A 23,588-nucleotide genomic window follows, 5' to 3' on the forward strand; every position below is an offset into this window, starting at 1 on the left:
GTTGTACGTTCTTTAAGAGAAGACAGAAATTTAAAAACCAGGATTGTACATGCTTTAAAACTGGATAGTTTTATTGATAGAAACTACTCTAAATTTGAAAGAATAATGAACAAAATAACTGCATTTACATTTCTTTATCAAATACACTTAAAAAAATTTAAAACAGGTTTCTGACATAAATCAATTTAGTGTCAGACATGATATGTATCCCACTGTCAATGGAGCTGGTGATCCACCCCACCTTCTCCCTTCAGTGCTTGAAACCACAAGTGTGACTCCTGTGTTTCATACTTTCAATATTTTTTCATGATTTTTTTTATGAGCTTGCTTTTTTTTAAAAAAAATCTTGTTTTCTTTCACATTTATTGGGAGGTAGTATTTATGGTTGTCATATATGGTAATATTAAATAATGCTAAATTTTAGAACATAGACTTTGATTTAGAAGTTTGTCTTTCTGACATGACAGTATGATCTTGTAGCCAAGGTTAACCTTAAACTTGTAATCTTCACTGCAATTGCCAGATTTCAAAAATATATCTTTAAAATATTGTATATAATATAATTTAGTCTTTAGACTCTAGTAACATGGGGTTTCAACTAATATTTTGGCTCAGCTATTGTTAGTAACTATTATAAAACTGCTCATTATGGCCCACTATATTTTCTTAGTTGAATCAGATCTCTTTGATGAAGCATTCTCCTTTTCAAGGCCTCTGAACGTTCTGTATCTTTGCCTTAAGTAATGATTTGGTGCTGTGATTACTTTTGTTACTGTTTTAAGGAAGGGTCTAACTCAAAATGCAGTCTCGAGAGACAGTTGACTATTGTGATTATTGCTGTACCAGATACTGAGTTGGAAAATGCTGGGTGTCCTTTCTTCAATTTAGATGAACATATCTTAATTAAAGGAGCTTTATTGTTATTAAAAGTGTTATTTTACTTGTTCTGTTCACAGAACTTTATATTAAAATGACTGAATTTGGTCATTTTTTTCATTCTAGATTTTTTCATCTAGATTTTTTTATTCCTTCCTCTTTTCATGAATGTATCTTCACTTTAAAAACTCACATTTAAAATGTAGCTTTTGAAGTTAATTTGCTACATTTATTACTATACTTATGTTATTGTCTAAATAATTGTAAGAGAATTTATAAGTAATTCTTTGTTTTCAGGCAATATTTTGATAATATAGCTGTGTAGCCCAAGCTAGTCTTGAAATAAATCACCCCATTTCAGTTTACTAAGTCGTATGATTTTACAAGGCAGTTTTGCTGAAAGGCATTTAAAAGTGTGTACGTGTACACGCACACACACATATACACACACATCCCCAACATAAGGACAGTTAAGTTTTTTTTGTTTTTTTTTTTTTTTTGGAACAGGTTAAGGTTCTATAAACAAAACAACTGTTAACTGGTCAGGTGCTTAATCGATCTAGTTTTATAGATAGGTAGAATTTAGAGAATTGGCATTTGGATTCTGCTTTCGACATTCTTTCATGACTTGTCAAAGACCTTCCATTTGTCTTTTCTGCATGTGTTTTTCTAATTTCAGTATTATGAATGGTTTCTGCAGTTCCTAACATGGCCACCCTGAGGCTCTTACTTATTTTCAATTTGACAGAACGACCATTTTGTGAGGTGTTCCCAGATCTTAACATGGTAGTGCATTTTCCCAGCCTGTTTATAGCATTTCCTTAAGCGAACATGTTATTTCTTCATAAATCCTGAAGACAGCTACATGTACATATGAATATTTTAATTAATAATTTTCCAATTTAATTTTTATGCTTTGTTAGTCTGGTTTATAAATGGATTATAATCTAAAAATATTTTCCCAAATAGTTTGGAGTGATCTTGTATTTTTGTTGGAACAGAGGACTGGCGCATATTGTATATGTATATATGGGTTATGTGTGTGTTACATCTATATACATATTTTTTGAGATTTATAATTGGAAATAATATATTTTTACTTCATTTCCCAATCTTAATCCAGATTTTTCTCATGTAATGTTCTCCCCTAATTATGTTTAAATCTCAGGTCCTAATATCTTTTAAATGTTTATTTTACATACATATGCTTTATCTACATGTATACCTGGATGTCAGAAGAAAGCATCAGATTGCAATATTGATAGGTGCCTGTGAGCCACCATGTGATTCCTGGGAATTGAACTCAGGACCTCTGGAGGAACAGACAGTGCTCGTAATTGCTGAGCCATCTCCATCTCCAGATTCTAATATATTTTTAATTATAAAATACTCTAATGTTTTAATTGTATCTTATTTTTTGATCACAACACAGGCTTCCTATGTTAGACCTGGCTGGCTTAGAACTTCTATATGTAGAACAGACTGCTTTAAAACTTAGAGAAATCTGTCCTTTTATGTTTTTGTTCCTGCTTTTGCCTTTTGAGTATTGGAAATAAAGGCACACTTTAATAATTTTATCTTTTTTGAATTAGAATATGAATACCTTTTAATATTCACTATGCAAATGAAAAAGATTCTAAGTGAAGCCTTTATCTTTTCCTTCAAACTTTTATTTTGTTTTTAATGTATAATGTTTGTTTTTTGTGGTAAGGGGAGGGAGTATGCCGGTATGGCAGATACAGAAGTAAACATAGTTCTGTGGAGTAGGTTCTCTCTACATTTTCAAGGGTTCAGGGATCAGATTGTCTAGTTTGTCTTCATAGCTGGCAATGCTTTACTTACGGAACCATTTTATCAATCTTATCTTTATGATTCAGGGGAAGGATTCATTTAGCCTAGACTGACCCCAAATTTGCTTTTTTTTTTGGGGGGGGGGTCCTTGTAGCCTTGGCTGTCTTGGAACTAACTCTGTAGACCAGGCTGGCCTTGAGCTGAGAGTATCCTTAAACTTTTAATTTAGGGTTGTTGTGATCATAAACCCTGTCTTCATCTCATTACTGCTGAGATTAAATGTATGTACTACAATCTCTTATTTACACAGAGCTGGGAATGGAGCCCAGGGTTTCCTGATTCCAAGGCAAGAGCTCTTAAACCCTCATAATGCATTTAAATATTTTTAATAAATTAATTCATCTTTTTCTTTCAGGGATCGCTTACACTTGAGAAGAACTACTGAACAGCACGTGCCAGAGGTCGAGGTCCAGGTCAAACGTCGAAGGACAGCCTCACTGAGCAACCAAGAGTATGTGAATTCTGAGTTAAGAACCAAATAACAGAAAAGTATCATACAAAAAAAGAGATTGCAATGATATTAATTGAATACCTAATATAGAAGATGTAACAAAATAATAAAATCTGTAATTGTATTGTTTGAACAGAAGTCAGCTTTTACCATTTCAACCACTCCTGGTTAAAATGATACCTGTTCCTACTTTAGGAGTGCTGGAATTAACAGCACACACCAAAACACCTGGCTCCTTATTAAGGTATTCAGTACAACATGTGACTTTTTCAATTATAGGAATGTTGCTGCCTTCATCTTTCTCATATTTTTGTGGTGATTGAATTAAACTTAGAGCATCATACAATTTATAGAAGTATTCTATTTTTATTTTTGCATGCATAAGGGTTTTTAACCATTAGAATTATATATTCACAGTATGAATTCCTAAGTTATGGTATTTATTTTGCATTCTTATAAAATTTTCTGCATTGGTGTGAGACATTAATGTACACATTTGGTCCTTTCTTATAATGAAATTTATTAGTTTTGAGATGGAGAGCCTATGCTAACCTTAATTTTCTCTTTTATTTATTTTTTTATTAAATCACAAACCAGAGTATCTCCTTGACTCTTGGACCTTCTCCACATCCCAAGTGCTGGAATTGAATGTGTACCCTACCATGCTTGTCTATATATTTAGATTCATTGAATAGTATATCTTAGCTAAAATTTTAAAAATATTTTCATTAATTCTTTGAATATACACATGTACACACATAAATGAATCTTGATCTTTAACTTAAACATATTTAAAATATACTGATTATTGATGTATAAACTCTTAATTTAATTAGTCTCAAAACTCTTATCATTTCATTCTCCTTTTTTCCATAGAGATAATCTTAAATTGTTCTCATTTCAGAGCTTTTTCATGGCATTTACATTTGTGCTTTTGAGGATGTATAAAAGAAGAAATGAAGTTTGAGTTCTCAATGTACCATTGCTACCTTTACATTGGTACATCTGTATATTGACTATAGAATGCAGAGTCTGAGTGCTATAACAATAGTTATTTCTTTTTTTATTGTTTATTTATTTTTGTTTTGGTTTTTTAGTTTTCGATTCAGGGTTTCTCTGTGTAGCACTAGCACTGGCTGTCCTGAAACTCAGAGATCTACCTGCCTCTGCCTCCCAACTGTAGGGATTAAAGGTGTGGGACAACACTGACTGGCTATTTATTTCTTATGAGACTACTTGGTGTTTGTTTTGGCATTCAGGAGCAGATACTGCAGATATTTATTACTGTTTCTGCAGATATTATACTGCAGATATTATTGCTGTTTCGCATCCTTTATACTAAAGGACTTTTCCCCCAAAATTGCAGACAATAGGCAACACAGCAGTAAATTATTTTAATACTATATATATATTTAATACTATATATATATATATATATATATATATATATATATATATCCTTCTAAAGCTATATGCAAAATACAGTGCAATTAAAAGACATGATTAAAATGGTGTTTTTGAGATACGGTCTCACTATGTAGCTCTGCCTGTTCTGGAGCTTACTATATAGACCAGGCTGGACTCAAACTCACTGATCACCTCCTGCCTCTAGGATAAAAGATGAGTACCACTATACCTGGCTAAGAATGCTTTCTTAAAATAGGAGAAAATAAGAAAATATTGACTCATACATGTTGTTTATAGTGTGTAAACTTTCAACAACTATCTTGCTAATGGGGAAGGATGCCTTGGGTTTTTCTGTTTTGAGGAGTGGGTTATTAGATGGGCTCTGGACTGGAAACTGCAGCACTTTTACCTTAGGTTCTTCAGAATCATAGGTTCTGTGCTACTAGAATATAGATCTCTTGGTATTTGTTTGTTCATTTCTTCTGATTTTGTTTCCTGTTTCTCAGGTTTTACCAGGTATCTCTGGTGGTCTTACAATTGACTACATACACCAGATTGACTTCAAATTTATGGCAGTCCAATTGTCACTGCCTTCTGAGTACTTACATTATAGTTATGTGACAGGAAATGCCTCTTGTGTTTTGCTAATTTTTTTTCTATAGAACAATAATATACATGACTGAGTAAAATTCTACATTTATTGCAATGCACTTAGCTTTTTTAGGTGTCAAATATATGGACATATATTTTTAAAGATTTATTTGTTATTATATATATGTACACTGTGACTGACTTCATACATACCAGAAGAGGGCATTAGATCTCATTTCGGGTGGTTGTGAGCCACCATGTGGTTGCTGGGATTTGAACTCAGGACCTTCAGAAGAGCAGTCACTGCTCTTACCCACTGAGCCATCTCGCCATCCCATGGGCATATATTTTTGTTAAGGTTTATTTTTATTGTATATGTATGTCAGCACAACATATGTACCTAGTATCCAAGGCCAGAAGAGGACATTTGGGTCTCCTAGGACTGGAGTTAACATTTTCCAGAAGGTTTTGAACTACCATGTGGCTATTAGGAATTGAACATTCTTCCTAGGAGCAACAATTGTTCTTAACTGTTAAACCATCTGTCTAGCCCATCACTATTTTAGTTTAATCTGTATTTGTGATTGTGGTTATGGTATGTGGTTGTGGGTGTGTGCTTGTATGTGTATACAGACACTTTGAAAAAAGGTTATCGAACTGGATTGATGGCTCAGTGGTTAAGAGCACTGACTGCTCTTTCAAGGAAAGGTCCAGAGTTCAATTCATAGCAACCACATGGTAGCTCACAACAATCTGTAACAGGAGCTGATGCCCTCTTCTGTTGTATCTTAAGAGTTTCTAGATGAGGACTCTTGGCTTTTTAGTTATTAGGATACATCCCCATACTGAACAAATATCTAGTAGTTTATCCATTTTTGTTGGCAGAAATCCCTGTTTAATTGTTTAGTGTTATGTTCATACCTAAATAACAATACTTTAAACAATGTTAGACTTTTTAAAGGAGGCTCTTTTAGAGCAAAGGTGTTTATAATTTCCTATTTATTGCTATCTACAAAGACAGATGCCTTCTGTCATTTAAAAATATTGTACTCTTTGTAGGTGTCACTTGTACCCACGACGTTCTCAGCAACAGCAAGTTCCTGTGGTGGATTTCCAGGCAGAACTAAGACAGGCATTCTTAGCTGAGACACCAAGAGGTGGTTAAAGCAGTATTGCAACTTCAAGGTGGTGGAATTCAAGGAAAACAGGTTAGAATTAATTCCAAAATGAACAAAAGTAAAAAGAATAAGGTATCTAGGATTTAATTGATAAAACTACTTTTTAAAAAAATGTGTATAATATATATATATTATTTATGTGTGTGTATGTAGTACATATATAGTCTCTCTATATAGTGTATATATATCCTAGAATGAGGTACACTGATTTTCTAAAATACACATATTAAATAACACTGAAACCAGTATAACTACAATCTTAATGTATATTCCCTGACATGTTGTGTTTCCATATACTACTTTGGAATGCATTAAGGAAATTTTATTTTCTTTTTCATTGATTATTTTTTCTACTTTACAAAAATATACTCATTTATTAGTTAATTTATAGAACCCCCTCTTGTGAGATTTTCCTGTTAACATTTTACATAGTATTGTATTAGCTTTTATTACTTTCAAGAAAATATTATGTTTATGAATATTCTGAATTATTTTAATTGTGAATCAGTAGGCATAGAATTCTACAGAAAGTATTTCACCATAATTATTTCTTTTGAATCAGCATATCATGTAATAAAAGTATCATCTATAATGTTATTGCAATACTTACGGATTTAGATTTACTTTATTTAGATTCTATTTTACAGTGTAGTACTTTGGTTTTCTTTTAAGCCAATTAATTTATTTAATTTATGAATATTATGTGTGTGTGGTACTTTATACCTGTATGTCTGTCCTCCATGGGCATACAGTACTCACAGAGTACAAGGCTTTCTTGGACATGGTGTGAAGTAATGTTAACAGATGTCTTATTTATAAATGTTGTGCTGGAGGATGGTCTTGTCAGGCATCAGTTGTCAGACATCAATGGGAGGAGAGGTCCTTGGTTCTATGAAGGCTTGATAGATACTCCAGTGTAGGGGAATTGAGGGCACAGAGGCCGGAGTGGATGGGTGGGTCAAGGAACTTTCTCATAGAAGCACAGGGAGGGGAGATGGAATAGAATGTTTCCGGGAGGTGGGGAAATGGGAAAAGGGATAACAATTGGCATATAAATAAAAAATGTGAAGAGGGGAAAAAGAGACATAAGTATAGTTAAGAGGAAACAGAAACAAACAAACAAATAAATAATTAAATACTGTGTTACAGCTATAGGTATCATTTGTATCCATGATGTTCTCGGCAGCAGCAGCCTGGCAGTTTGAATTTATGTAGTGAGTTATAAACTACTTTAAAATGAGACTCTGTTTCACACTTTGGCCAAGAAAGCCTGGATTTCTTATCTTTCTGTTTCTATGACTTAACTGTTATATATCTGTACTACTATATGTGTATACATACTAGAGTTTTTTTTTTTTTTTACAGGTTTAATGTATTTATTCAGGCAAGATCTCATTATATGATCTTGGCTGACCTGTAATTTAATTTAAGGAGGCAGCCTCATAAGCCTACCCCATGCATGTTGGACTGTTGATTGGCTAAGTTTTGTGCAGGCAACCATACGTACTTATTGTGATAGTTCATAGGTATAATAATCTTACAATATCAAGAAGACATTATTTCCCAGAAGTGCACTGATGTCTGGTTTATAATTTTTCTACCCATTCTGTGATGGATTCTTTTTTTTTTTTTTAAGATTTATTTATTTATTATATGTAAGTACACTGTAGCTGTCTATCTTCAGACGCACCAGAAGAGGGCATCAGATCTCATTACGGGTGGTTGTGAGCCACCATGTGGTTGCTGGGATTTGAACTTCGGACCTTTGGAAGAGCAGTCGGGTGCTCTTACCCACTGAGCCATCTCACCAGCCCCTCTGTGATGGATTCTTAGACTTGGGTGGTAGTGCTGTGATATAATTTATGACAGAGCCCTCCAGTTCACTTATTTTCTGCACTTTGTTCAATTGCAAGTCTATAAAGCACCATTCATTGTAGAGAGAATCTTCTGATATGAACTAATATATGGGTATAAAGTATGTAGAGGGCAGTCATTTTATGCTATACCAGTTTAACAATAGTTGTAACTTCCCCTATAGTGCCTGTATTCTCAGCTGTATTGCATGCATTCATCTATTTTATTAATTTAAAAAATAAACATTAAGTATTTTTATAGGAATCTATAGTGGCCTGAGAAGGTATCACAATTCCCTGAACTAGAGGTGTAGACAGTGTTTTAAGAGAACTGGTGTTCTAGGAGAACTGAACTAGGATCCTGTGCAAAAGTACAGTAGCATCTCATAAACAGAGAGCCAATTATCTTCCTGTTTTCAGTTTTTAAAACTGTATCAATTAAGCTAGGCATGGTGGCTCTTGCCTTTAATTTCACCAATCAGGAGGCAAAGGCAAGTAGACCTATGTAAGTTCCAGGCCAGTCAGCCTAAATTATGAGTTTTAGGCTAGTCAGTGCTATGTAGAGAGACTCTGTGTCAGAAAAGAATTAGCCAATTAAAAATATACAACTAAATTAGAAACATGTTGACTACTCCCATAGTAACCATGAAATCCTTGTACCAATGGTCATATCCTAACAGACATATCGTTATTGTAGCTCGCAGGATTCACAACAGAATAGGAATGGATTTTCTTCAGCATCCTGTATAGCCAGCAGTTAGGAAGCTTCTGGCACAATCTAATTAGATATGTCTGCTCTCTGCAAATAAATTACGTAGTTATCTTAAGCAATGGGTGCTTGTTATCAGGTTTTGGTTGGAAATGTAAAACAATTACATTAGTGTATATTATATTGAGGAGGAGATAGTCTGCACCACACTGTACCAACTCAAGGGGAGGTAATTCACACCTGACAGTGGTTGTTTTGTTTGATACATTATGGGTTTGGTAAGGAACATCTTCAAACCCATGTAACTCAAAATGAATGTTTTATTTCACATACACATACACGTGTATGTAAGTGGGTGTGTCATTTGGATGCAAGGACCAGAAACAGGTCCTTTAAGATTATTTAATCATCACTTCAGACCATTTATTTTACTGATTTCAGTTCTCTGGAGTTCTTTATATATTCTAGACAGTTTTCTTCTGTCAGATATGACAAGCAAAGGTATTTTGCAATTCTGAGACCTGACTATGTATTCTACTAAGTGTCCTTTTCTGTACAGAAGCTATGTAGTTTTGTGAGATTGCAGTATTGATTGTTGGATTTGTTTTCTGCATTACCAGAGTACTACTTATGTTTTATTATTCTTTGCAGTTTGGTCTATTTCCCTGTGAATTTCATTTTCTTTATAGCTGAAAAAGAAATCGCCAGCAATTAGCATTGTTAAACAAGTGAGTGTAGGATACAGTGTACACATATATGTTGTAGAGTGGAATAGCAGGATCATTAAGGTTTATATACTTGAATAGAGATTTAAAAGGCAATACAATCCTGTTTGGCATGCTGTCTGTAGTTTGCACTCTGACAGCACTGAATAACCCTTTCCTACACATTGTTTTTTTGTTGTTTTCTCTTAGCAATTATGACAGGAGCATAATGAAATCCAAAATGGTTTTAATTTTCATTTTCCTGATTGATACCCCCACATTTTTATTTATTATGTATATATTATGTATGTATGTCTGCCTGCATGTATGCCTAAAGGCCAGAGGAGGGCAAAAGATCTCATAGATGGTTGGGAGCTACCATGTGATTGCTGGGAATTGAACTCGGGACCTCTAGAAGAACAGCCAGTGCAATTAACTTCTGAGCCATCTTGGCAGGCCTGCTAAACACTTAAAGATTTTTAAAGATATTTCTGTTTCTTTTGAGAACTCTATTAATATCTAAAGCCTATTAATAACTGGGTTCTCTCTTTTTAAATGTATATGACTGTTTTTACCTGCATGTTTATATACATACTCTATGCATTTAGTGCCTGTGAATTACCCATGCTGAATAATAATGAAGATAGTAGGCAACCCTGTTGTTCTTATTGATTGGGGTTGCTTTGACATTTTTTCTCTATTTAAGATAGCTTTCATTGTCAAATTGTTATAGCCATTGTTTTGTGAAACTTTGTTCCTTAAAATACATATATATATATATATATATATATATATATATATATATATATATATTCATGAAGTGATATTGAATTTTCTAAATATTTTGAGATGGTCCTGTGACTTGTCTATCTCTACATAGGAGATTTATAGATGTATTGATATGTGTATGTTGAATCGAACCTATAGCTTTATGATAAAGCCAGCTTGATTGCATTGGATTATGTTTTTGATGTGTGTTTTTATTTGATTTGCAGGTATATGGTTCACATGTTTATTATGGATTTTGATCTATTCATTTTTTATTTGTGTGTCTATACCTGGCTTTGATGTTAGAGTAATAATAACCCCTCACAGGAGGGGTTCAAATTGTGCCTTGTATTTTTTTTTTTTTTTTTTTTTTGCTAATTTGAGTATGCTGTCACACCTGCCCAATTATTATTTATATTGGCTTCTAGGAATCCTAATTCAGGCCTCATATTTGGGAGCAGGTACTTTCCAAGTTGAGCCATTCTAAACCTTATCCCTTATATCCTGTGGTTAGCTAACTCTCTCTCTCTCTCTCTCTCTCTCTCTCTCTCTCTATATATATATATATATATATATATATATATATCCCTCTTTATATAATAGCTATATTTTTAAATGTATGTAATATTACTCTTAACCAGGGATTCTTTGTATAGCCCTGGATGTCTTAGAATAGAATTTTCTTGGAAGACTAGGCTGGTCTTAAATGTAGGTCAGTCTGCCTCCTGAGTACTAGGAGTAAAGTGTGTACCACCTCTGTCCAGCTAATAACTTTTAATACATTTTTGGAATACAGGCATTCCTTTACACACACATCATTATCCATGAGTTTGACTTCACTTGGATTAACATTGGCAGTTCTAAACATTATGGCTGTTTAATGATATGAAATGGTAAGATCATGCTGACCTTGATGATACTTTCCATTAATGCTAGCACAAAGAAGGCAGAGGCAGTGAGATCTCTGAAGCCAGCTATGTTTACTTTGAGTTTCAGAACTGCCAGGGCTATCTCAAAAAACAAAACAAAACGCCAAGGAAAAATGTCACATGGAAGGACAGCTTGCTAGCCTTTGTTTGTGAAATATGTCTCAAAAGAGAAATTTGTTTTTTGAGTTACTAGTGATACTTGAAGATAAGAAAGAAAAGGCTATAGGAAGAATTAAAAGTATTCATCCAAGACTGAGAGCTACTTAAACTTCAGAGTAAGAAAAGCAGTTTTGGGAGTTTGACATAGCTGTGCATATAGTAGCAAATGCCTTTTATCATAGCAATTCAGTGACAGGCAGATTTCTTTCTTATTTGTTTGTTTGTTTGTTTATTTCGAGACAGGATTTCTCTATGTAACCTTGGCTGCCTTGGAACTTGCTCTGTAGATGAGGATAGTGTTGAACTCATAGATAGAGATCCTTTCACCTCTGCCTCATGAGTGTTGAGATTAAAGGCATTTGCCACCATTTCCTGGCAAAATGTAACAGATTTTAAATTTTATACATACATACATTTAATGTGAAGATGGTCAGTATAAGTGTTTTCCTTCCAAGAAAGAGCATCTAATTTTATAACTAGATAATTTTATATATACAGATAGTCTACAATTCCCCCAAAATATAATATGAAGTATTATGGTCTTAAACATTTGTTTTGATACATTTAACTATCTGGCAGCTTTTCTGTTTGTTTTGCTTGGAGATATCCAGACGTTTTCCTATGTACTCCAGGCTAGCATTGAATTCTAAGCATTGTTTTATCCTGCCTTACCTCTCCCAAGTTCTCATAGGCATTTAACCATATAAGTTTTTGTTGTGTTGGTTATGGTTTTCTTTTTGTTTTTTTCTTTTTTGTTTTTGTTTTTGGTAGGGAAGGGAAAAATTTTTATGCTTTAACGTGCAGTCTCTAAGAACGGGCTATATTCTTAGGCCTTTATTGTATTTTACATTTATATTTTTTTAATACTTAAAAAGTTTTCAAGCTTTCTGTAAGACTGTTCCTGCCATAGAGCCACTGAATTCTTCCTCAGCATTATGTATACTTTTATTGTAACTATATGTCAGTTTTCAGCTTTTGTAATTTGTGCTGTTCAATGACACACTCATTGATTTGTGGAGGAAGGTTATCCATCGTGACTTTAAGAGGGGCCAAAAGTAGAGATAGTGATAAATGTTGGGAACTGAAAAATGTGGGTGTTTTATACACACACATACACACACACACACACACACACACACACACACACACACACATATAATATTCTAATATTATAAAAATAAATATTTAATGTGAAGATGGCCAGTATAAGTGTTCTCCTCCCAAGAAAGAGGATCTAATTTTATAAGCAATTGTATAAAAACCTGGTAATAATGTTTTGAGATGTCTCAGTGGGTTCTGTAGAAGACTCCCTTTCTCGCATTCACATGGAGCCTCATAACTAGCTATAACTTAAATTCTAAGGGATTTGATACCTTTTTTTTAACCTTGAGCACAAAAATCATGCATAATACAAAGATAAGTGTGCAGACAAAACACATAAAATTATAGGCGACATCTGTAAATCATTGCTGAGTGGCAAGAGGTGGATTTCTCAAGCATAAAACATATACTCTGATCACATGTTAGTCACAAAGGAAGGTAGCACTGCTATTTGACCTATAAATACACCCAGAAACAAACCCAGAAACCTTCCCAATACTGGTGGCAATGGGTGTCAGAGATCTGTTGGGTAGCAGTAGTATTACGATGGAGGACTGGAACTGTTCATTGTTGGACAAGAGAGAGAGCATGGATATTTATGAAGTTGTACTGTTTGAAAATGGTTGATCTTTAAGCCATGGATTGAGGTAGAAATGTATGTTTTCCTCTGCAGGACCCATCCGCTGTTTGTGAAACTTTGGTCAAGCTTACATTGTTTGTTAATAGCCTGCATCGAACCTTTATTTATAGCCCTTCCCCAAGTTTTAAGGATCTTGAAATTTTAGTGTTGACAACGGCTATTGTGGAACAGCAATCATGGTAAGTTGTACATTTAATTAAGCAAAGGGTTGGATAGCTAATTTAATGACCCCACATCATAGTTTTCTCAATGTATGGAGTTTTTTATTTTGGTAAAAAAAATTTGAAATAAGGATTTATCTTTAGAGAAGGATGCTTATTTCACTGCTTATCAATCAAAAGATGACCTATGCTTACCCTATATAGGGTGGTTAAAAGCTTTGGAAAGAGTACCAAGGAATGCATACATTATGTAATTTTTATTCAACGACTAAATCTTTTAAGGGACCAACTTGTAGATAGATGACTCTGAGATCAAATTGCATATCACAAGCACAGCCTATTGGGAAAGAACAGCTTTCAATTAACAGAAATACAGTTGGATAAAGAGAAATTGTCCTATAGATTACTGTGATTCTGAAAGTCAAGGGCACAGATTTATAAAGGAGAAGATGATACTCTCAGATTTAAGCATAATGACTCATGCCTAAAACCAGCATTTTGGTGTTGGAGGCATGAAGAATAGGGGCTCATGATCTTTATGTGTGTATGAAGTCCAATATCAGTCTTGTAACCCTGATCCTATTTAATTTTCTTTAATAATAGTGATGTGGGTCTGATGGATCTGGGTGCCTTTTGGGGTTCCAATGGAACAATGTAAGTTCATTGAGCTAGTATTCATAGTTATTTGTTGAGGTAATTTTTTTATGTTTACAAAATAATTCACAGGACGAGGTGCTCTGTTAGAAGTTCATGTAATCTTCTAGAAGGAAAGCTTGAACATTGAATGAAATAGCAACTATAACAAGATACTAGGTTGAAAGGTTTTCAATTTAGGAGTAAATTCTATTAATCTTTCTAGATATGATAATACTTTAAGGTTCTGAGAAGTGTAGAGATATTTATATTGATCCTAATTCAATTTTATATTTCAGTAATTGGAAAACATTTGAAAAAAAAACTATTGAAGAAACATGATTATAAATGTAGGTAATGAATAAGCTAATGTTAGAAAACTGGGTTACAGATACACTTAACATTGATGTTCCCTTTTAATTGACAGACTGTGGGTAAGAGTAGCAAGATGCTGCAGCACATTGACTATAGAATGAGATGTATCCTGCAAGATGGGAGAATCTTCATTGGCACCTTTAAGGCTTTTGACAAGCATATGAATTTGATCCTCTGTGATTGTGATGAGTTCAGGAAGATCAAGTAAGTCGGTTTGGGGTCATGGATGTGGGAGGTAGGAAGGAGATGGAGGGAAGTTTTGAGCTAAAGCAATATACCTTAGAGTGACTGTAGTGAATACAGACACTTTAATGTGTCAGTTTTGCTCTTACCTATTAGCCCTTTCTCAGGATTCTGTCAAATCCTTACATTGCATCATAGGCATTGCATGCATATTATGCTGGCAAAAATAAATCTGATGTCAATATTATTTGGTTATATTTTTAATAGATTTATCATTTTATTATAATTGAGGCTTAAATTATGCCTATTTAAATAGGTCCTGTCATGTAATCTGTATCTAAATTGTGCAAAAGAATGTAATTTTTGCATATTTTTATAATATTCAAGCATTCACAGAAAACTAATTTTACTATTTTTACATGACTAAGTCCTCATAATAAACAGGCAAATAAACTATTGCTTGGGAAATATTTCATTGAATTTTAAATGAAACCTTTGATAAGAATTACAAAATGATTTCACTAATGTTTATTTACTTCTGATGTGTAGGCCAAAGAATGCAAAACAGCCAGAACGTGAAGAAAAACGGGTTTTGGGTCTCGTCTTGCTACGTGGGGAGAACTTGGTTTCCATGACTGTGGAGGGCCCACCTCCTAAAGATGTAAGGAAGATGCAGAACAGGGCATGCATGTTTTTGACTTTCATTTTTAATTTATATACAAAAGGTTGATCTATAATGTGGAGGACATTGTTATTTTAAGGTATACAGTAGAAGAACACTAAAATATACTTAGTACTTAATACCAGTACATGGTTCATCTGTAGCCTTAGGAATTAAGGATTTATTTATGCTTCCACCTATGCACCTATGTACTGGATACTCCCTAAGTTATGGTAAGGAATTGAGTTTTTTTTATTCCTTAGGGTTACTCTGTTTTCACAAGGTTTTGTGGGACAACTGTCAATAATTATCAAACACATAATATGTTTTGTCCAATCACTGGAAAACCTGTACACCCACTCACATTTGCATGTATCTTTATGGAAGATCACTAAAGTTTAGCCTTGAACTTGTATACTTTACTTTTTTCTAGTGTAGTAAGAAAGCACATGCATTTTGATTTGACCAAAGCAATGCTTGTCCTCTGATAGCAACAGGCTACATTTATTAGAAGGTAAAGTGAATGAAATATCTATAAAGGACAGAAGTATAAATGAAATTTTTGGGGAAGAAGTTGTTCAGGGTTTGCCCTGTTTATGTTTATGCAAGATTATACACTCTTAGGGTATATATTCAAAATCTGAAGGGTGCAGAAGAGTATTTGTTGTATTAGAACATCACTTTCATTTGTATATAATGCGATTGGAGATAGGTGTTTTATAAAAATTAGTTACAGAATTTGTCTTTCAATAAATGAAGTTGTGAACAAACTCAACCTGCTATGTAAGCTATATACATTTTTGTTTTAGACTGGCATTGCTCGTGTGCCTCTTGCTGGCGCTGCAGGTGGCCCTGGGGTTGGAAGAGCAGCTGGCAGAGGAGTACCAGCAGGTGTACCTATTCCCCAAGCTCCTGCTGGATTAGCAGGCCCTGTCAGAGGAGTTGGAGGCCCATCCCAGCAGGTAGGAATCACAAAAATGTTTTCTATTAATGAGAAAATATAAGTAGAGCCTGAGAAAGATCAAATGTGGAAACATGAAGCTATGTCTATACTATTTAAGTTGTATATGTTCTAAAAAGATGTGATACTCAACTGTAAATGGAAGGGACTTATAGTTGCTAGCTTAAAAAAAAACTTTGATTTTATGTAATTAAATATTCAGTTATATATGCCAGAATGAAGAAAATCACAAGCTTAGAAAATGTTAATATGCTAAGATTTAAAAACATGAGACTAAATCTAGATGTAGTAGTGCATGCCTTCACTGTCAGCATTCTGAAGGCTGAGGCAGATACATCTCAAGGAATCCATGATAGCTGGGAATACTAGATGGAGAGACCATTGTCCCAAAGAAAGAACAAACAACAGAAGAAACAACCTACCAACAAACAGAAACCCACAAACAAAACAAAAGTTCCAGACTGTTGTCTCAGCACTCAGAACGGGCATTTGCATAAATTTGCATAATATGCATAAATCCCTGGATTTATTCTCTGTTAACTTAAAAGAAATAGAATAAGATAAATAAGACACAGTAACTACATTTGTAATAGAACATATTTAGTATTAATACTCTTCTTTTGGAAAAAGAGACTTAAAAAGGTGTTTTGTCTTCTTGGCATAACTTCACAGGTCATGACCCCACAAGGAAGAGGCACTGTTGCAGCTGCTGCTGTTGCTGCTACTGCTAGCATTGCAGGAGCCCCAACCCAATACCCGCCAGGACGGGGAACTCCACCTCCACCTGTAGGCAGAGCAACCCCACCTCCAGGTAAGGGTTTTGTGATGAATAATAGAATGATTTGGATTCTGATTCTATAACCTTGAAGAAATACCATCTTAAGTACTCTGATGGAGGAAAAGGCATCATCTCATTGTCTTGCTAAGAATTTAGGAACTATTGAATTTCAGGGCTACTTTTAATTTCTTATGAATTGAAATAGATGTGTTTGTTTTTGCTTTTTGTTTTTGTTTTTTGGAGACAGGTTTTCTATGTAGCCCTGACTGTCTAGGAGCTCTGTATAGTCAAGGTTTGGCTTTAAACTCATGGAAATCTGTCTGCCTCAACCACCTGAGTACTGGGAGTAAAGGTGTGCACCACCACTGCCTGGAGAAAACAGTGTTCTTTCTAAATATATGCTGATGAAGGTTTTTCCTGTTTCTCCATTCACCTAAATTGACACACTTTCTTTATTCTCAATTAGAATGCAAACCAGATTTGGCCAAAATGAATATGAAACAGCCAAAGTATCCCCCCCCCAAAAAAAACCCCACAAAACATATACTAAGACACATTCCTCTAACACATAGGAAACCCATTAAAAACAAAACAGAAAATATAGTATTTAAGCAAAAGATAAAAAGTAGTAGGAGTTCAGACAAAGGATTATGAGACAAACTCCACATATACTGTAGAGATAGTATTGTTTGCCATCAACAGATAGGCATGGGCTTCTCTTTAAGTGTGTTGATATATCCATTGAGACTTTTTTTTTTTTTTTTGCAAGTGGTTACCAACTAGAGATAACTTAATGGGTAGGATGGGAGCTTATTTTCACTTCCACGATGACCCAGTGTTACTTAGACAAGTGCAAGCTTGGTAAAATACTACCTGTTCTTCAGTCTTCTTGCTAGACAGACCTCTTTCTTTGGTGTCATCCATCTTTACTGATTCTTAAAATCTCTTTCCTTGAGCCGGGCGTGGTGGTGCACGCCTTTAATCCCAGCACTTGGGAGGCAGAGGCAGGCGGATCTCTGAGTTCGAGGCCAGCCTGGTCTACAGAGTGAGTTCGAGGACAGCTGGGCTACACAGAGAAACCCTGTCTCGAAAAACCAAAAAAAAAAAAAAAAAAAAAAAAAAAAAACTCTTTCCTCCTCTTCAGTAGGGTTCCTGAGGACTTAGTTCAGGGATTTGAAGGAGGCCCAGTATTCCAAGGTCTCTGTGCACGTTTGCTGCATGTTGGTCTCTGTATTTGTTTCCATCTATTTGAGGAAGCTTCTCTAATGGCTTCACAAATCACTGATCTAACAGTATGGCAGAATGTCATTAGTGCTACATTCCTTTAGCAGAGCCAATAATTTGTTGTCCCCTAGGTTTGTAGCCAATTTAGTCTCAGATTCCTGGCCATCTAAGGAGCTGTTTGTGCTTAGTTTCATCTGAAGGAGAAGAACTTAAACCATGTCAGATAACGCTTACTCCCACAAGCTTTGTCACTATCACAGCAGTGCCTCTTTCAGCCATGTCACATTTTTAGATCATTTGGTTGATGATTGGTTGACATTTTGTAAATGAAAGGTTATTTGTTATTAATGTGGCACTCAGGTTTTATAGTATAAGAAACTTCTTTTCTCATTCCCATTGTTGGCTCATTTCTTTAACCACTGTTTTGTTCTAAATTGTAACAGCTTTACTGAGCTGACATGAAGTGTTTACTTATTTTTGTCAAATTTTCAGGCATTATGGCTCCTCCACCTGGTATGAGACCACCCATGGGCCCACCCATTGGGCTTCCCCCTGCTCGAGGGACACCTATAGGCATGCCTCCTCCAGGAATGAGACCCCCTCCACCAGGAATTAGAGGTTAGTGGTTATGTTAGGACATCCAGGTCCTTCAGTATTTATATGCTCTTAATAACATTAATGGAATTTTTTTTTAATTTTTCCTTTCTAGGCCCACCTCCCCCAGGAATGCGCCCACCAAGACCCTAAGATACAGTTGATAAATCTCAGCCCTTCTCTTCCCCTACAATGCTTCTTGTGAAATTGTGTACCTGCAAGCTTTTTGACCCCTCTTACTGCATTAACTATAGATAATAAATACATAGAGCAATTCATTTGGGGTTTTTCTTTGTCTGCTGATTTTGTTAGTTAGAGTGAAACCAAATGTGTTTTAGTGGTGAAATTATTGTTAAAGATTACTATATTAAGTTTATATTAACTAAACACAGATAAGACATTTGCTCAAGCTAGTTTCTTAGGATCAGATGGTTGAAATATTTTCCTGATTTCTGACATTGACTTCAAGCATTGGCTCAAAACCTTACAGATAAGAAAAATCAAGATCCATTTGCTAAGATTTACAAGCCATTCCGGTCAATTAAATATGTTTCGCTTAACGGTGTGTGAAGATACTTAATCAGATATTTAAATTCACATCATTTATGGCACTGGTATGTCATTATTGCTTATGAATTAAAACATGGAATGCAGGGTATTTTCCAATCTTCCAAACATATTCTATTACTTAGCAGTCTATCCTATGTTTACAAATATACATACATCCATATACACACATACGCATGCATTCCATGCATGCACACGCACACACACAGACATTTATCATGTACTGGGTCCATTTTGGTTTTAGTTTGTACATACATTTGTTTAGGTTCATTAATTAGTATTAAATAAATTATAAAATGTTTTTCCTGAAGAATACTCATTCTCAGAAGTGAATGATATTTCATGTGTGTGGGGCCTTATGAAATTTCCAGTATCCATGTCAGTATGTCTGGTGATGGTATTGCGCAGCTTCTTTCATGTCTAGGAGTTGCTAATTAACCCTCCCTCCCATATTCTGGAGGTTGGTAAACAGGAGGCTCTGATATTTGGATGTGAGTGATGACTACAAATTTGAAGAAAATCTATGATCTTATTCTTGAGCTAAAAGTGACCACTCAGAGGTGAGTTGTGAAATGAACATTGTTTTGCTAGTGTAAATATCAGTCTAAACTATGGATTATAGATGATTAAAAACACTTTTCTTAAGAATTTTTACAAGTTAGAATTTACATCAGCATGCCAGTCTATAAATGTCTATGGAAGATCTTTTGATGAGACATCTTTCAGTTTCCATTTTAGGGGAATTTGATGCAAGGTCTCATATAGCCTAGCCTTACCTCACATTTCCCTTATGGGCAAAGATGACTGCACTCTCATCCTTCTGCCTCAATATACTAAGTTCTAGTATTACAGCTATTTCTATCATGCCCTACTTCATCCTAATTCTAATATATAGATGAGCACATGCGTCCTAAAACAGTTTGATATTAGCTCTCTGATTTCTTAATATGCATAGTTATTTTTTATGAACCCTTAAATAATTTGACATCATTTATCTTTCTTTACCAGAGCATGAAGAAGCTTATTATAGAAACAATATGACACAAACACACATTGGAACGAGTTTTTGTATGTAGGATAGTTCAGCCTAGCATGTATGAAGGTGTGTTTGATTCCAAAAAAACAAACCAATTGCATTGGTGCATACTGGAAATTGAGGCAAGGAGATCAGTAGTTTCAAGGCTATATAATGAAACCCTGTCTGAACGTCAGAATTTTGAGGATTACTTGGAAAATAAAGATTTTCCACTTTTTAGTCATTAATTATTATAGCTTAATTTTTGAAAGATTGTCTGTTTATGTATTGGAAACTGGTTTCCTAGAGACTATTATGTATAGTAGGATATTGGTGGTGGAAGTGAATTGCACAAGTTATAAGATACAATGAAATAATTGTCTAATATTTTACAGACTTGCTTCTGTTATCTACTGATTTAAACAGGTTCATTCAGTTAAAATTTTGAAATTGCTTCTTATTTCTTTTATCACCTTTCAAAGAAGCTGTTCATTCTTTTTCTTTATATGTGTCATCAGAACATGAATTTTATAAAATGTATTAAAGCCTGCTTTTTGTAGATCAGTATCCAATTCTGAAATATGTTATATCTGTATTCATATTATTTTAGTCTCATGTGTTGTCCTTCTGTCAATTTAGTTCATGACTGAAGAAAGAAATTTTCAATGAATGTTATGAAGTTTCATGACTTGACCACCACCCTGTAGTATTATAACAAAGCTGTAAATCCTAATATCGCAGTTTAAGACAGAAACATAAACCATCCAAGGTAATGTAATCTTTTGTTGAAAAATAAGAACATTTTATGGAGACCTTGACTGGATTTATGATGATATAGGACCTTGTCTGAATATAATGATTTCAAAAATTGAGCTTACAGTGACTGAAATCTGGTCAATGTGCCTCACTCTAGTGGTACATACTTGTAGTCACAGCCCTTGGGATGCTGTGATAAGATTGTTATTTCCAGGCCCTCATAGAAAAGGAAAGCAAATAATCAGTTTTGAAGTGAGAACATTGCATCCTCAGAAAAAAATGGAGTTGTGCCATTTTCTATTTTCTGTAATATCTTTTATATAACTATTTAAAAGTAATGTGTGGGCTTTTCTTGCATTTTATATTTGTTGAAAGCAAAAATGAAATGTCCTTGGATCACAAGGCCTGGTGACATGGATCCTCATAAAATGGCGTTCCCAACTCATGAAAAAAAATGGAGAGCACCTTTCTAGATTTGTAAGGTATATCAATCAGGAGAAAAGGGTAATGTTTATGGAGCATGTACATTTGGAATGTGGTGAGTATGTCAAGCTGTTCTTTTGGTGGCTACATTTGATTAGCCAGTGTCACTGTAGAATTATTAGCTGACTATATAGCAGTTCTTCCTTATTTTAGAAAGTCTTTTTAATTTTAGAAAATAAATTTTAGGTATTATATACATTCTTGGTATATAATACTAAGAACCCATGACTAGTTGGTAGCTGCATCCATATTCTGATTATTTAGCTGACAATTCTTTCAGTGCTTAAATATTTCACTGCCTTTGTGCTGTGACTTTTTTTTAAACCTTGTCATTGACATTTACAGTGTATTGGTAGGAATATTTTAGTTATCGTTGTTTAATAGGTATAACACAAATGCCATCAATTTTATTGGAGTAGAGAATCTTTACAAGCTTAAATGGGATATTTTTACTTAAAAGAGAAAGGTAGTAGGAACTAGGATCGATCTGATAAGCAAAGTAAGTTAATTAGGGAGTGTTAGAGAACCATTTGCTAAGATGTTTAAGAAAGTAGTTAAGAAGCAAAAAGAAGAATGGTTCTTGGAATCAGTAAACTTAGTTTTTCAGATAAAGGATTATGTATATTTACCTATAGAACAGTCATACTGACTCTAGTGGATTGTTGCTGTTGCGATATCTGTAGTAGTTTAAAAATGACAGTGGAAATTACAGAGATGTGGGATTAATGGCATGCATAATTAATGATATCCATATCTTTTAAAAATAGTAATTTGTTAAGAGCACATTTGAAAAGTTTTGTAATCATCAAAATGTTCAGTTAGACATAAGGGTGTTAAATGAATCACTTTTCAAGGTGGGTAAAAATACCACAGGGTAGATTGTTTGCTTTGTTAAATTGGCTATTTTTTTATGCTGAGGTTTAAACCCTAGGGCATTGTATATAGTTTCTTTCTTAGGATCAAACTGACAAGTCCGGCTGTGTGGATCTGTTTGGTTTCATTGTTTTGTTTTGTTTGGGTTTTTGTTTCTTTGTTTTGCCTTTTGACACTGGGTCTTATTATGTAACTGAGTCACACTGGCATCCCATTCACAATATTCCTGCCTGGATGCTGCAAGTGCTTATTTTATAGGCTCACCGCCACACACCTATTTTTTCATTCATTCACTCGTTCATTAGTGTGTATCTGTGTGTCCCCCACCCCCTGCACAACTCCAAAGGACATATTTTACAACTAAACTGCATATTTTTAAGCTGTTAATCTAGCTCATAGTTTTATGTGAAGCAATAGCTTTGTAATGAAAGTGTTCCCCTAAATCGTGAGTATTTTCTCTAACACAGGCCTCTCAAACTCATGTTCCTACTATATCAGTACCATGTAACCATATACCATTTTCCATTTTTACAGTTTTTAAAAAGTCCCTTCTGAAGGACTTTGGCTGGACTTATGATGAGCTATGTTTACTGAGCATGATGAAATGATGCTCAAAATGATTACTCTGAAGTCTAGCCAAAGTGTCAGTTTAAGAACTTAGGTAACAACTTAAGTTCTTGGAATATGAAACAAGATTTTTTTCAAGGAGACTGGAGCTGTAGATTTTTCCAATATAGCAACATTGGTTTTAAACCTATTTCATTTTATTTTTGTAAAGTGCCTTTGTGTTTCAAACACCATAACTTTTTCACCTTCCTTTCCATATAATAAATTCTAGAAATAAAGAACTTGAAAGTTAGGGTATCGCTCAGTTACCCAAAATGTACCCTGTGTGATAGTTCTCTGAGCATGTTCCTAGTCATTTTGACTGTATTGTTCATTGATTTTTTTTTTTTTGTAAGATAGGAATTTTATGTTTTGTCCAAATGCTGAGGATAATCCAGAGAGGTTAATCTATCTTTCTTATCATAGAGCATTGATGGAGTAGTCACTCTGTTAATTGCCACTACTGAATATGAGAAATATTTGGTAAATTTTGTTTAATTT

At 34.3% G+C, this 23,588-nt stretch overlaps 2 protein-coding genes and 2 non-coding genes across 6 annotated transcripts in view; all 4 read left to right on the forward strand.

Annotated features, from left to right (window-relative positions):
* Positions 1 to 6,384, forward strand: part of Snurf (SNRPN upstream open reading frame) — a 125,304-nt gene extending 118,920 nt beyond the window's left edge. For all 3 annotated transcript variants that reach the window (XM_085841690.1, XM_085841689.1, XM_021166814.3), the window contains 2 exons: positions 3,083 to 3,178; positions 6,236 to 6,384. In XM_085841690.1, coding sequence (XP_085697816.1) covers positions 3,083 to 3,178; positions 6,236 to 6,341 — 202 coding nt within the window. In that variant the 3' untranslated portion in view covers positions 6,342 to 6,384. The remainder of the gene's footprint in view (positions 1 to 3,082; positions 3,179 to 6,235) is intronic.
* A 6,867-nt stretch (positions 6,385 to 13,251) lies between these two features.
* LOC110297807 (small nuclear ribonucleoprotein-associated protein N) lies at positions 13,252 to 20,973 on the forward strand. Its single transcript, XM_021166812.3, has 7 exons — positions 13,252 to 13,396; positions 14,439 to 14,590; positions 15,119 to 15,230; positions 16,040 to 16,192; positions 16,864 to 17,002; positions 18,686 to 18,811; positions 18,903 to 20,973. Exons 1-7 carry the CDS (start codon positions 13,394 to 13,396, stop codon positions 18,938 to 18,940), a joined length of 723 nt encoding a protein of 240 aa, XP_021022471.1. The 5' UTR covers positions 13,252 to 13,393; the 3' UTR covers positions 18,941 to 20,973.
* A 217-nt stretch (positions 20,974 to 21,190) lies between these two features.
* On the forward strand, positions 21,191 to 21,260 carry LOC115031675 (small nucleolar RNA SNORD107). Its single transcript, XR_003837339.1, has one exon. It is a non-coding gene; the product is annotated as a small nucleolar RNA SNORD107 (small nucleolar RNA).
* Positions 21,261 to 23,048: 1,788 nt separating this feature from the next.
* On the forward strand, positions 23,049 to 23,115 carry LOC115031667 (small nucleolar RNA SNORD64). The gene has a single exon (XR_003837332.1). It is a non-coding gene; the product is annotated as a small nucleolar RNA SNORD64 (small nucleolar RNA).
* The last annotated feature ends 473 nt before the right edge of the window (positions 23,116 to 23,588 follow it).

The sequence above is a fragment of the Mus caroli genome, unplaced genomic scaffold (assembly GCF_978045245.1).
Source record: "Mus caroli unplaced genomic scaffold, Mus_caroli_1 scaffold_8, whole genome shotgun sequence".
In the NCBI taxonomy this organism is placed as follows: domain Eukaryota; kingdom Metazoa; phylum Chordata; class Mammalia; order Rodentia; family Muridae; genus Mus; species Mus caroli.

Excerpts from the sequence above, each read along its gene's own strand:
- LOC110297807 (XM_021166812.3), top strand. Across the intron at positions 14,591-15,118 it reads GATGAGTTCAGGAAGATCAA|GCCAAAGAATGCAAAACAGC; the intron begins GTAAGTCGGTTT and ends TCTGATGTGTAG. Across the intron at positions 15,231-16,039 it reads AGGGCCCACCTCCTAAAGAT|ACTGGCATTGCTCGTGTGCC; the intron begins GTAAGGAAGATG and ends TTTTTGTTTTAG.